Consider the following 13,513-nt stretch of genomic DNA (forward strand, 5'->3'; position numbering starts at 1 on the left):
CAGCACACAGGAGTGATGGGTTAAGATGGGTGCTGAGAAGATAGACCAGCAGCAGGCTCTTGGCACATGGTAGGTGGGACGCACTTGCTCTAGTAGCAGGTGTAAGCCGCACTGGGCTGTGGAAGATTCTGTCTTGCTCTTTGTGCCTAGCATGAAGCGTCTGTGAGACAGCTAGTTGGGAAGGGCAGAGACTGGAGGTGGAAGGGATTGGTCCAATGGTCAGGACAGCAGGGCCTTAGGTCCCTGGCACTGGCCGCACGCTCTGACCACCCATCCAAGCCGCAGAAGACAGCTTGGAAGAACTAATGATCCAGAAGGGAAGGGGCTAATTGATGCAATCTTTGGGATGAAAAAAAATCCCAAAAAAACAGAGAGGGGAAAGGGGGTGGAGAAGGAAGGAAGTTCAGCCAGATGTACTTTAAACCTCTTCTCTCAAGGAGCTCAGAATGAGAGGGGGCCTTTGGGGGCAGAGCTGCAGAGACACCAGCGCCCCTAGAGAGCGACAGGAGCTCAAGTGAGGCTGGCTTGAAAGGCTGGGGAAGGGTGGCAAGGCAGCCGCTCAGGAAGGAGGCTGGGCTCCCAGCTGGAGAGCCACGGGGCTGGGGCTGCGGAACAGATGGAGAGAAAGTTGCAGCTGGTGGAAATGCACTTTCATGTGTAAAGTTTGGTCCGTGGAGGATTGTGATTTCCAGCTCTGAAGGCGGCCGTGGGCAGGTGGCTCCGCTCCATGCTCCGCCTTCTCCCCCCATTGCCACCCAGGAAACTTGATGGGGGCTCTGTGCCAGCACCCTGCCACCAAGCTTTCCGCCAGCATCCCTTTCAACAGGCAGAAGTTGGCATGGGGACATGCTGGCAGGGCCACGACAGCAGAGGACTGCAACGCTTTAGCAGCCGAAAGGAACAGGGGAATAGGATTAATCCAGCCTCCCCAGGAGGAGACCAGGTGGACTGAGAACAGATTCGGGAGACAGGATGGAGGGAATCGACCTTCCCAAGCTGTTCATGATATATACATCGGCTCTCCACTCCTGGTGGAGCACAGACCACACCGGGTCTGCACTCCAGGCTTGAGCTCTGGCTGAAGAGGAGGCCGTGGGGAAATGTGAAGCACAGCAGACTCTGAGGCTCTGGGCTCATTTCCACCCCCGCCCCCAACCTCAAGGGAGGTTTCCTGAGGAAAAACTGTATCGGGAGTTCTTAAGGAAATATTTGCCCACCAGAGCTTGAACAGATAAAGTGATTTTGACATTCTCTGGCTCTAACAGCCAGCCACCTGTCCTGGCAGATTCAGACCCTCACCTGCGGGAACAGAGGCCACAAGGCCAACTGCAAATCTATTCAAGGTCTTCCCTGCAACGCTTGGGCTCCCGGGGGAGTGAGCCACCCAGCCAGGTTTCCTGCACCTGAGTGGGAGTTTGGGCACAGAGCACCAGCCTCTGCCTCTTCCTCCCCCTCCTCCCCTCGAGTTAGGCTGTGCTCCAGGTCGTCCAGAACAGAAACTGCCAACTCTGTCTTATTAAAATCCAAGTGCTTTTTACAGAATATGTGATTTTGCTTCCTTTTCTTAAAAAACAAAACAAAACAAAAAACCCCACAAAAACCAAAAGCAGACTGGAACCCAGTCCTTTATCCTTATTGTGTCCATTTGCCCAAGAGATGTCCATATTTGAGATAATAACTTAAATACTCTCGAAGTGGAGGTAATCTCTCTCTTCCTAGTGGGATGTCTTCTTGGCTCCTTTCCCAAACTTGGCATCAAGACCAAGACCTATGAAAAGGGAGAAGATGGGCTTAGCTTTATGACGAGAAATGAAACCTACCAATGATTTTGAGAGTAGCATGGGGGGAGGGGAATGTCAGCTTGGTTCTCCAAAATTAGGGCCTTAAATAAAACTAACTCCAAACACTGGTTTTATAGAACTCCCTCAGAGAAAAAGTAAGGCATCAAATGAAAAAAATCACCAAAATATAGATAATTACATATGTATTTATATATATATATATGTGTATATATATATATATGTATATATAAAGTTATATATATTTACATATATATAATAAAATACAATAAAACTTTAAGAAAAAAATGTCAGTACTTCTTAGCTAGTTCTCTCCTCTCATCCATAGCAACACAGATTGGTAGGGAATAAGTACAACAATTTTATCTGCTCAGTGTCTGAGGACACCCAAGTCGCCGGAGGAAGATCACTAAAATGAAATGCTCATTAGGAAGGGTGGATTATGGAAAAAAAAAAAAGGAAGGGTGGATTAGGAGCAATGCTTGCTTTTTTTTTTTTTTTTGCTTCCTCTCCTTTTTAAAAACATCTTCTCTAAAATAACTAAATCAGGGATGCCTGGGTGGCTCAGTGGGTTAAAGCCTCTGCCTTCAACTCAGGTCATGATTCCAGAGTCCTGGGATCAAGCCCCGAATGGGCTCTCTGCTTGGCAGGGAGCCTGCTTCCTCCTCTCTCTGTCTGCCTGCCTCTCTGCCTACTTGTGATCTCTCTCTATCAAATAAATAAATAAAATATTTTAAAATAATAATAATAAATAAAATAAAATGAAAGAAATCAATTTCATAAATACATAATTCAGGAAAAAAAATATCTAAAGTTCTGTCGCAGGGCACCTGGGTGGCTCAGTCAGTTAAGCATCCGACTCTTGATTTTGATTCAGGTCATGATCTCAGGGACCTGAGATTGAACCCCAAGTTGGGCTCCGTACTGAGCGAGGAGGCTCCTTGGGATTCTCTCTCCCTCTGTTCCTCCCTCTCACTCCCCACCCCAAAAAAACTTAATTAAAACAAAAAAGGAAAAAGCAAGCTCTGTGACTGCTGTTCCATGTGCCCAGAGATGTGAGCTCCGCAGGGAACTTACCCAAGAACACGAGTATGGTGCCCACCCACTGCAGGGGGCTGATAGGGTTGGCGAAGAGGATCACAGAGGCCAAGATAGTGAAGAACTTTCGAGTTGTGGTGATGATGGAGCAGGTCAGAGGGCCAAAATACACAACTGTCATGAAGATGAAGCTCTAGAAAGACCGAGAAAATGGGGTCAGGCCAGCTCTTGGGGCTCTGCCCCAAGGTCAAAATCTGTGGCAGTACATCAGAGCTAGTCTTGCCGCCATCTTCCCGGGTCGGTCTTTCTCAGGGAAGCCAGGCTACCCAGTCTTGAGGTACTCACCTGACCTAGAGCACTGGTCAGGCCAAAGAGCAGGATGTTATAGATGATGGTAGGGTATCTTTCGGCAAAGCTCAAGAACTCCCAGAGCTCCCCAGTGAACAGGATTCCTGGGGAGAAATGGTAAAGGATGAACGGAGCATGGAGCCTGTGTTGACACCCGTGTCTGTACAGCCTGGGAAAGGACCCCACAGAATGAGGTATGGACAAATGCAGGGACTGAGTTCACACTAGGTATCCTGCTCCTAGTTTCCCGACGAGAGAAACTAACTGAAGACTCTTCCCAGAAACGCTTGTGAGTCGATTAGCTACTTCTGCCAAAATCACTGGAAGCAGAGATCCTCAGGCATTGGGAAGACACTGATCCACGCAACCCCAGCTCAAGGCAGCCCCAAGTGCTGGCCACTTCTAGCCATCAGCAGCCTCCTCCATTAACCCCACTGTGCTGTACAAAAAATACTTCCTACACGTGCCCAGATTTGAAAAGAGGTTAGGAAGCACTGATTTTAAAGCACATGCATTCGTATTCAAAGTACAGTCCGTATACGCCAAGTACCGGTATCTCAACTCTCACGGAAGGCGAGTTCCTGAAGCACCCCTGTGACCTGCTACCACATGTCCTCCCAGGGAAAATGTCACAGGTCTGCCTATGACCGTGCCAATCAGGAGTAGGAAGCAGAGCCTGCCGGGAACTGTTCTCCAGGAAGGTTTTTCCAGGGGCTTGGATAGAAGGGTATCTTAGGGCCAAGACAGTCCTTTAGCCTGGGCAAAGTTTGCAACCGGCATCTGAGCTAGGGATCTGCTGGAGGGTGACAGTCTGCCCTCTGGTGATGTGTGGAAAGAACAGCAGAGCTGCTCCTTACCGGCTCCCAGCAGCAATGTCGACCAAAGGTTGATATTCAGCATCATGTGGTTGGAGCCTGTTTGGTAATGAGCTCGCATGTGGTCCTGGGAAACGCCCGTCAGTCCATCCAGGGTCAGAGATAATAACTGGAAAAGAGAGGGTGCACCCTGCAGTGAGAAGGCCACCGGGGCCCCTCCCCAACCCAGGACACAGGACTCTCACTATTCTGAGACTCCTCACAAAGCTGCTGTCTTAAGACAGAGTCCTCAGAACAAACTGCTACCATTCAGTCAGGAGAGACCGTGCTGGCTGCCCACTGCCCCACCCAGGCACTAGAACTATCTGAGCCACAGAGTAAATATATCAGAGTGGGATGGGAGGCAGTGCCATGAAGCTTGGAACATGTGCTGAGCCACGTATTTTTCCCGGGAGAGTAGAGAACAGACACCTGGTACCGGCCTGGTAGCCTCCTGGCCTGGAGGAGTGCTCTGGACTAGATTCTCTGCATCTACTGCCCAGGATTAGAAGCCTGGGCAAAGTGAGCCAGTACTTCTGCCACTTCACAGCTGTGTGACCATGGCAAGTGACTTAACTTCTGTCTGTGTCTTCATACGGAAAATGGAACTAATACTACATATACTATAAGGTTACTGTTGTAAAAATTAACCAACTAGGGGTGCCTTGGGTGGCTCAGTCGTTAAGCGTCTGCCTTCGGCTCAGGCCATGATCCTGGGGTCCTGGGATCGAGCCCTGCATAGGGCTCCTTGTTCTGCGGGAAGCCTGCTTCTCCCCCTCCCACTTACCCCTGCTTGTGCTCCCTCTCCCACTGTGTCTCTCTCTGCCAAATAAATAAATAAAATCTTTTAAAATAAAAAAATTAACTAATAGGTAAACCACTGGGAACAATGCCCAATACACAGCAAGCAAGAGCCACTCCAGTGTTATTTTTAAACTCTGGCTTCCAGGTTTCTCAGAAAGCCACAGTGAGAAACATGCCATTCCTTCCCTATTTGCTCTCAGGTCTCTCTGGCCTCACACCAGCACTTAAATGCAGGCCTCAGAGTTACCCCTCAGGAGAGCTGAGATGTTGTTCAAGATTTCAGTCTCCCCGCTGTGGCCTTAGCAGAGCCGGGGGCCATGCAGCAAGAGACAAAGACCCGAAATGGGGGGCAAGGAGCATCGCAATCTCTCTCTTGACACATAACCAGCCTTTTGGATGCCCAGGTGGGATGCTCCTTGGTTGTGATTACTGGAAAAGGCTGCCTTTCCCACCAGGATCACATACCAGAAGCAGCTCTCCGTAGCCAACTGTGTGTTCTTCCATCCCAACTACTTTCTTGGGTTTGTACATGAAAAGGGCCACTCCAGCCACAATTAGCAACACACACAGGTACTTGGCCATTGGGTACTTCTTCTTCAAGAGGGTAACTCCAAGGAGCATGACTACAGGGAAGAAACAGTGGAAAATTCAGATACCCACAGGCACTGATGAGCCCAACACTGTCCTCTTAGGAGAAGCCTGTGAGAAAAGAATGTCTGAGAAGGAAGGCCTACAGAAGCTATGAGGAAGGTGCAAGGCTAGCACCTGGATAGACAGGGTTGAGCAATGGGGAGAACAAAGGGCAGAAGGCAGGGAAAAGGCAGAGAACAAAGGTGAACGGTCCAAGAAGAAACAAGGGAAAGGGTGGGGACAGTGGATGAGTGAGAGGTTGAAAGAAAGAAACTGATGATCAAAATGGGACCTAAATCTAATGACAATGTAAACACACAGGACACCAAAATGACTGGCATGTGAAGCAGACTTGGTCAGCCTCTAGCTTCCAGCCCATGTATACCCAACACCACCAGAAGTGATACAGAGGACAGGATGGCAGGGGGAAGGGATGGAGGGCTGGCTTTGGAGATAGCTATGATGGGATGACAATCGGAAGGGACACACAACTCTAGCAGACGAGCAGAGAGCCTACTAGAGGAAGAATGAGGATGGTAGATAGAGGGTGACCATCTGCTTCTGCTTACCTGGGATTGGCTTGCAGGATTTACCAAGGACCTGAAATGAAATTCAGCAAATAGTACGTGAGCCTCTGGGATGTGCCAGGCACTGTGCTAGGCACTCTGTTAAGAAAAGTCACATGGGGTCTGCACCAGAAACCACAGCCTATCATGGCCAACCCACCACCACTAGACCTCAGATCTGTGGTTCTTTGGCCTCTGAAACTCTCCCAACACAATCTCTTTCATTTAAGTCACAGACCTGAGCGAAGAATTCTTAGTTCTTTTCAAACAACTTCTGAGCCAACCCTCATCACACCCTGAGGTTTCACCTGAGTCGGATAGTTGACAAACTGCAGTGCCGAGTTGCTGGAGACCATGGCACCCAGATAGGAGACAGAACAGGCGGCATAGAGCCAGCTCCGAGTGCGATCCACCCTGGCAGTGTCAAAAAACTGGATCACTGGGAAGAGACAAAAAACGTGTAAGAGAAACCTGGTGGGCCTGGAATGGGCCACTGAGCCAAAGCTGAAGTCAAGTGAAAGGAAATACGTCAAATAAGACGAGAAGCACAAATTATTTCTGTCTTCTTAGACTGGGAAATCTCTGAAGGTTATTCAACTCTCCAATCTCACCTATACCTAACACAAGACCACATGCAGAGCAGGAATGGGGGCTCATTCAGTTCAAGGGACGAGTTAGCTCTGCTGAAGCCCCTAGGGAACAAAGAGCAGCTCAAACCATGTTTGAAGCAGACACATAAAGGAAAATCAAAGAGAAAGAAAGAAAAAAAAAAAAAATTAACTGTTCTCAACGGGGATCCGGCACACAGAATACCCATTCTCTGCACATTTCTGACTCAGAAGTTGGGTCTAATTTAAGGAAATAGGATTTCACTCCATTCCAAAGCCATTAGTTCTGAAGACTGAACAGAGAGACTTTGAAAGCACTAAAGAAGGTGGGAGTGTTGGAAGTTAAACCTTAAAGGTGGATAGGGATCACTAGATTACTAGAGAGGTACTCACAGATCTTGGCAAACACAGCATTGATCACACATTGAATGAAGACCAAAGTTAAGGCAAAAGTGAACGTCTCCTGCTTGGCTCCCTCCCCATACTTTCCTCTTGTTCTAAGAATGAAATTATGAGGGAAAAAAAAAAAGAATTAGTGTATTTCATTCAGTGTCATCTAGTATGTCTAGAGTTACTGAAAGCTTTAAAATGATCTTGCTTCTCTGGATGTAAGGTTCACTGGCCTCATTCACAAAAGGGGCTGATTTTATTGGATCTAGAAGCCAGACATCCCAGCCTGCTGATCCGGTAGCCTAGGGAAAGAATATCCGTAAAGGATGGAGCTAGAGGAAACGTGGAAAATTGGACAGTAAAACGAGGTACCCCAAGCAGCAGAGGAGGGGATGTGGGCAACACAAGCAAGGCCGAGGGCAAAAGAACCAGCTGTCTGCAAACATCTGGAAGTAGCAAAGAGGAGCTAGTAAGCAAGGAAACCTGTGTAGGAGGTAGACTTCTCAGCCTGTAAAACCCAAGCCCTTAGAACCAATAGGGAGAAAAATAACCAGGTCCCGAGAATCCGGAGACAAAATCTGAGCAGGCTCAGCCGCAGCTGCAAAGTCGTCGGGAGGGGGCTGGGAGGGCGGGCAAGAGGGAACACCCGGGTCAGGGGCCAGAGGCCCGCAAACCGGGCCACGGGGGCGGGGGGTGGGGTAGGCAAGTCTGCGCTCCCGCCCCGGGGATCTGCTCACATCTTTTCCTGCAGGATCCCATAGTAGAAATAGCAGACAAAGACGCCAAGGAAGCAGAGCGGCAGGCGCAGCCGGTCGGGCAGCAGGGAGCTGCTGGCGGCCATGAGACGCCCGGACGACCCGACCGGAGACCCGCTCACAGCCGGCAGCGGCAGCGGCGGCGGCGGCGGCGACAGCTCCAGCCGGACATCGCCGACCGGCGACAGGGGCCTCATAGGAGCTGCATGCGACCGCCGCTCAGTAGGCCCCAGCAGCCACCGCCAGAGCTGCCAGCTCAGAGCCTCCGAGAAGGAAAAGCTTCGAGACCCAAAAAACGTTCCCAAGGAAAGGACACCCTCTCTGGGACCTTGCCTTCGTTCCTGATGGCCGAAAGAGCCACTGTCCCGACATTAGTGCCGAGCCCTTGGGCTCTTCCGATCAGGCAACTCCGAGGACAACTGCGAATCGGAGCGAGGCGGGATGGCCTAGGAGCTATGCGGGCGAGGAGTGACAACGTATGTGGATGTGGAGGTCACCAATTGGTTGCGCTGTGCGAAGACAGACAGGTGAGCTGGAAGGAGGCCGGCTCGGCTAATCCGAGTCTTTTCGCTTGTCGGCAGTAAGGCTTCCGCTGGGTCCTAACGCCAGGGAGTCTAGTGGAACCTCAGCGCCCCCTAGCAGCTGCCCCGCGTCGGCGCCTAACCTTCTGCAAGAAGAGCGTTCAAGGGCGGCGTTTGTTTGAGGGCCGTCCTCCTTCTAAGGGCCCTCACTAGGCTTCAAAGGGTTCACTTTGCCTGTGGCAGACAGTTTTCCCAGCCCGGAAACTTGGGATAGACAATTAGTAGCACCCTCCCTTGTCGCCTCTCGACTGTTCTGAGGATTAAATGAGCTGAGGTTTGTGAAAGTGTTCAAAAACTGTAAAGCGTGGGGCGCCTGGGTGGCTCAGTGGGTTAAGCCACTGCCTTCGGCTCAGGTCATGATCTCAGGGTCCTGGGATCGAGTCCCACATCGGGCTCTCTGCTCGGAAGCAGGGAGCCTGCTTCCTCCTCTCTCTCTCTCTGCCTGCCTCTCTGCCTACTTGTGATCTCTGTCAAATAAATAAATAAAATCTTAAAAAAAAAACAAAACTGTAAAGCGTGCTATGCAAGTTTAAGACATTATTAGTCATTGCACGTTCTCAACTCTGATCCCACTTCCTCACATCCTAGAGATGGATATGGATGCTTTACCGAAGCATATTCCCTCCGGTTACACCTCACCAACAGTAGAACAAACCCTCATGCTGCCCTCCAGATTTTCCCGTTCGTGACCTCCTTTTGGAACCTCTCCCTCATCCAAGGGTTGGGCCTCCACCTGAGGGCCCCAAGAGCTAGGGCAAGACCCCAGGACGTTCCACTACAACCTCCAAGACCCACTTAGTCAGTGGACTCTGGGCTGCTATCTGGGTAGAGGCTCCTTCTCCCCTTCTGACAGCCCACTTCTTTGGCACAGCCTCAGGCAAAGGAAGGAAACTCCGGGCAGCACCACACCCATCACTCCGGGCCTGACTCACCAAGGCTTTGGGGGTAGGCCAAACGTCTTTCAGGGGGATGGGTAAGAAATAGAAAACAGGGTCTATCCTCAATCCCCCATCTCAGTGGGGATAGGGCCCCCACATTTGTTCTCTCGCCCAGTGGATTATTCCACGGAATCAGCCTGTGATGCCAAGGCACCATACAGTAGCTGGGGGGAGAAACCTGGGTTCCAGACCCAGCTCTGCTGCTTCCCCAGCTGGGACTTCCAACAATTCTCTTAGCCTCTGAGTCTTTCCTCATCTGAAATTAATGGGAAAATAGTAACAAGTGGGAGAGCACTGTGGTTAGAAGCATAGGCACTGGACTCAAGTGTTCTGCTTCCCCATCTCAGCGCCCCCACTTTTTATCTGCCTCTTGGGGGTAAAGTTATACAGTCTTTCTGTCCTCTCATCAGTCCAGTGGGATCTATCAATTTCTCTCATTGGGTTGCTGTGATATTTTGGTAACATTTTATGTCAAGCACTAATGCGGTATCTGATGCTTATTGAGCCGGTGAATGGTCTTCTGACATAGATTCGACTGTAGTTATTATGCCTGACCTTGGGGTAGTCCAACTTTTCACCCATACAGTGGGGATAATATGTCGTGAAAATGTCTGTAAATCATAACGTGCTATCAGAATGTCGGGATGGTTATTCTGAGTTCTCCCCAGAGCCTCTGAGCTCTTACAGGTGCAGCACTATAAAGCGGAGAGGCCGCAAACCCCTCTGTGTTCTGGGTCCTCATGAGATGGAATGACTACTCCAGAAGGGCTAAAGCTTCCCTAAAACTGGGCCAAGAGATTCAACCTGATGACCATTCCCTGGTCCTGATCCCCTTGCCGGTGCAAGGAGCACCCACAATGTCAAACTTGGTCACCGTCGCTTCCTCTCTGAAACCCACTCTCCCTAGGGAGCGTTCACACACTCATCCGAGAATTAGTGACATCCCCCACTGACTCCTTCACCCCACCAACACCATGCTCTTTCATTTTGGAAAGCCTTTCCGTGGACCTATTGCTTAGACGTCCATCTAAAGAATCCCAGCCCTGGTGACCTGAGGACAGGGACTCTGTGCATCCATGTAATACCCACACCCGCGTAAGGCCTACATCCACGTAACGCCCACATGCATACAACACCCACATCCACATCATCCCATGCTAAGTAAAGACAAGGATCCTTGAAGACAAGGATGCTCAATATAACACATTCAATCTCCATCCCATTCCCCTCCCCTAAAAATGTTTATCAGAACCTCAAGCTGCTGGGAATACTTATTTATTTGGTCTATTAACACAAAGATCTGCAAAAAAAAAAACAACTTCTAAACACAGGATAAGAAAACTTGAACATTAACATTCTTCAATTTCGTGTAAGCTCTGCAGTACGGAAAATATACAAACTTCAAACAGCTGCAAAAATAGTGTCTTTGGGAGAAAATAGAGTTTCTACATCGATACAAGAAAAATAGGCATTTTTCTAAACCACCCCAGTCCCGGGGCAGGTGGGGGGATGTGTGGAGTCGCCACTTGCCACCGGGAGGAACGCCAGCTCTCCCTCTCTGCCACCACCCACCTGGGGCTGGGCAAGCCGGGCTGCCGCTGAGGACAATCTTAGGGTGAAAGCGAGATGAAAATGCCACTTGGGAAAAACGCTTGGTTCCCCCCTCTGCCAGCAGCTGGATTGGTCAAGTGTTTTGGCCCCTTTAGGGCTACTTTGGTCAGCTCCTCCAGTGAGAGGGAGGCAAAGGGATGGGGGCTGAGAGGATGGGGCTGTCTCTTTAGATATCCTCTTCCACGTCTGTGGAGGAGAGGGAAGGAAATCTGTGGGGCTCCCTCTCCTTCCATCATGGTCAGCTTGCTCCATGACAAGGTCAAGGGCCCCACAGACAGTCCTTTGGACTCACACCCCAGGGTGGGGTGACACAAGACCTTCAGGTGAATTTTCCACCAAGTGAGAGAGGCGGCAGGAACACAGGTGTGACTTGTGAGCTGCCCAGCTGCTAGTGGAGAAGGCAGGTCCCCTCACATTCGGAGGGGCCAGTGTCCCTCAGGAGGACGACGCGGGGCTTTGACACAATCAATGAAAGTGCTTGAAGGCCGCGAGGGAAGGGCTCCCTCATCCCCCACCTCAGGGGAGCAAGTGAGGGGCCTGCCACCAAGGCACTGGTCTCCATGGCAAAGTGGTGGGGTTGGGGCCCTCAGACCACCAGGGAACTCTGGAAAAGCACGGGCTCTTCTGATGGCGGGGTGCGCTGCCACGGCTCGAACGGCAGCGAGGCGGCTTTGGGGGCCTCTGGATCCTTCCGAGGTGGTGGCCTGGGGCTGGCAGGGGGCAGGGGGGACCCCGGGCCTGAGGGGCAGTTACGGAAAATGAAGCCCATGCTGGGGAAGAGGGGCTTCATCAAGCTGACGGGGCAGAAGGCCGAGCCGGTTGGATTGAAATGGACTTTGTTCTTGTCAGGACAGGAAGTCAGGAAGGCCAGGTCAGGGCCTGGGGACCTGGAGATTGGAGAGAGAAACACACACACACAGGGAGAGAAACAGCCAGTGAGAAGGGATGGGAGGTGCCATGGCGTCAGGGGAGCAGGGGAGCTGGGTTTCTGTTCAAGCAGGGTGCTTACTCAAAGTTACTCAAAGAACTCCAGGCCATGGAGCAACAACCAGTCTTTAGGCTCAGTAGTCCATTTATGAGAAATATGGCTGAACAACAGAAAATCTGGGTGCCTGGGTGGCTCAGTGGGTTAGGCCACTGCCTTCGGCTCAGGTCATGATCTCAGGGTCCTGGGATCGAGCCCCGCACTGGGCTCTCTGCTCAGCGGGGAGCCTGCTTCCCTCTCACTCTCTCTGCCTGCCTCTTTGCCTACCTGTGATCTCTGTCAAATAAATAAATCTTTAAAAAACAAAAACAAAACAACAGGAAATCTACTTCAGCTAGAAACAGGAGGGACTGAAGCTAGATGGGAAGGAGAACTTCCTGATGAGGTGATTTTAGAAGAGGAGACCATGGGATCTTTTAATTTGAAAGGTTTCATCACTACAGTGTTCTGAGGGCAGACTGCTTGTCTAAAAGCAGAGACCCAGGCAAAATGATTTCCTAAGACACTGCATAGCCTGAAGCAGGGTCTCTCAGCATCAGCACTATTGACATTTTGAGCCTGTCGTTGTGGAGAGCTGCCCTGGACACTATAGGATGCTTAACAGTGACCCCGGCACCTCCCCACTAGAAGCCGGGAGCACCTGTGCCTCTCTTAAGGTGTGACAACCCAAAATATTCCCTGACATTGCCAAATGTCTCCTGGGGGGGGTGGGGGTGGGGAATGTGTCCTATTGAAATCTACTGACCTAAGGAATCTCATTCTTGAACACATTTGAAAAGTGTGATTTTCCAAAACCCTTGCTCAGACACAAGGATAACAACCCGGGTGAGAAGGCGGGCGGACCTTCGCAGGAGGTCTGGGCTCTAACTCAACAGGTGGTCTTGACCCACCCTCCCAACCCCACTCCTCTGATCATGTGGAAGAAACGGAAGGATAAAAGGAGGGAAGTCAGGGAGTTCTGGAGTAATGAATGCCTATGATAAGACGAGGAGCATCTGGCCGTACTTTAAGGGGGAAGCAGCTGAGAAGCCGCTGGTTGTGAGGGCTCCTAGGAAGGCCAAGGTGTGGTGCGATGGTGAAGCTCTGTTACCAGGAGATCCCTCGATAGCCTTCCTCTTCACGTATTATGTACAGACAGGAAAATGCACTTAGCGTATAGCATAGTAAACTGATGACTGTTCTAACTGCAGAATTCTAGTAATTCCAAACCCAGGAAATAGAGGGAGACAGCAGAAGGGCAGGGGTGAGCCCAGGGCAAGAGTTGGAAGAAAAAGGTGAAGACCCCTGTGCTGGGGGTCTCTGGGAAGGCCTGGGGTCCCAGCGGAGTCCACAGCGGCCAGGTCTCTGCTGACCAAGAAGGGTTTACAAGAATCCCACCTTACGGACAGTGAGGAATGGGCAGGAGAGGTTAATGCTCTCAGTGTGTGCACGCCCACGTGGGGAAGGTGCCCCAGGAGGCCAAGCCCCACTCGAAGGACATGAGGGCGAATGGTTTGACCCTGAATGGCTTGACTCCCCTCCTGGGAAATCCAGACCATCTTACAGGATCAGCAGCTAAGAAAAGGAAAATGTGACAGAAGAACTGTGAAACACAAGAACTTTCCCA

The 13,513-nt window shown here is 50.8% G+C and overlaps 2 protein-coding genes across 2 annotated transcripts in view; both read right to left on the reverse strand.

The window, feature by feature from the left end:
- Positions 1-1,511: 1,511 nt before the first annotated feature.
- SLC35B1 (solute carrier family 35 member B1) lies at positions 1,512-8,011 on the reverse strand. Its single transcript, XM_059148869.1, has 9 exons — positions 7,775-8,011; positions 7,041-7,144; positions 6,348-6,478; positions 6,043-6,073; positions 5,309-5,466; positions 4,043-4,169; positions 3,183-3,289; positions 2,877-3,030; positions 1,512-1,768 (listed from the first exon to the last, which is right to left on the reverse strand). Exons 1-9 carry the CDS (start codon positions 7,987-7,989, stop codon positions 1,716-1,718), a joined length of 1,080 nt encoding a protein of 359 aa, XP_059004852.1. The 5' UTR covers positions 7,990-8,011; the 3' UTR covers positions 1,512-1,715.
- Positions 8,012-10,570: 2,559 nt separating this feature from the next.
- FAM117A (family with sequence similarity 117 member A) overlaps positions 10,571-13,513 on the reverse strand; it is a 44,554-nt gene continuing 41,611 nt past the window's right edge. The window contains exon 8 of the mRNA XM_059148868.1: positions 10,571-11,809. Coding sequence (XP_059004851.1) covers positions 11,509-11,809 — 301 coding nt within the window. The 3' untranslated portion in view covers positions 10,571-11,508. The remainder of the gene's footprint in view (positions 11,810-13,513) is intronic.

Source organism: Mustela lutreola, chromosome 15 (assembly GCF_030435805.1).
Source record: "Mustela lutreola isolate mMusLut2 chromosome 15, mMusLut2.pri, whole genome shotgun sequence".
NCBI classification, from domain to species: domain Eukaryota; kingdom Metazoa; phylum Chordata; class Mammalia; order Carnivora; family Mustelidae; genus Mustela; species Mustela lutreola.

Excerpts from the sequence above, each read along its gene's own strand:
- SLC35B1 (XM_059148869.1), bottom strand. The coding sequence starts at position 7,989 with ATGAGGCCCCTGTCGCCGGTCGGCGATGTCCGGCTGGAGCTGTCGCCG. Across the intron at positions 7,145-7,774 it reads GGGATCCTGCAGGAAAAGAT|AACAAGAGGAAAGTATGGGG; the intron begins GTGAGCAGATCC and ends TTTCATTCTTAG. Across the intron at positions 1,769-2,876 it reads CACCATACTCGTGTTCTTGG|GTCTTGGTCTTGATGCCAAG; the intron begins GTAAGTTCCCTG and ends CCCTTTTCATAG.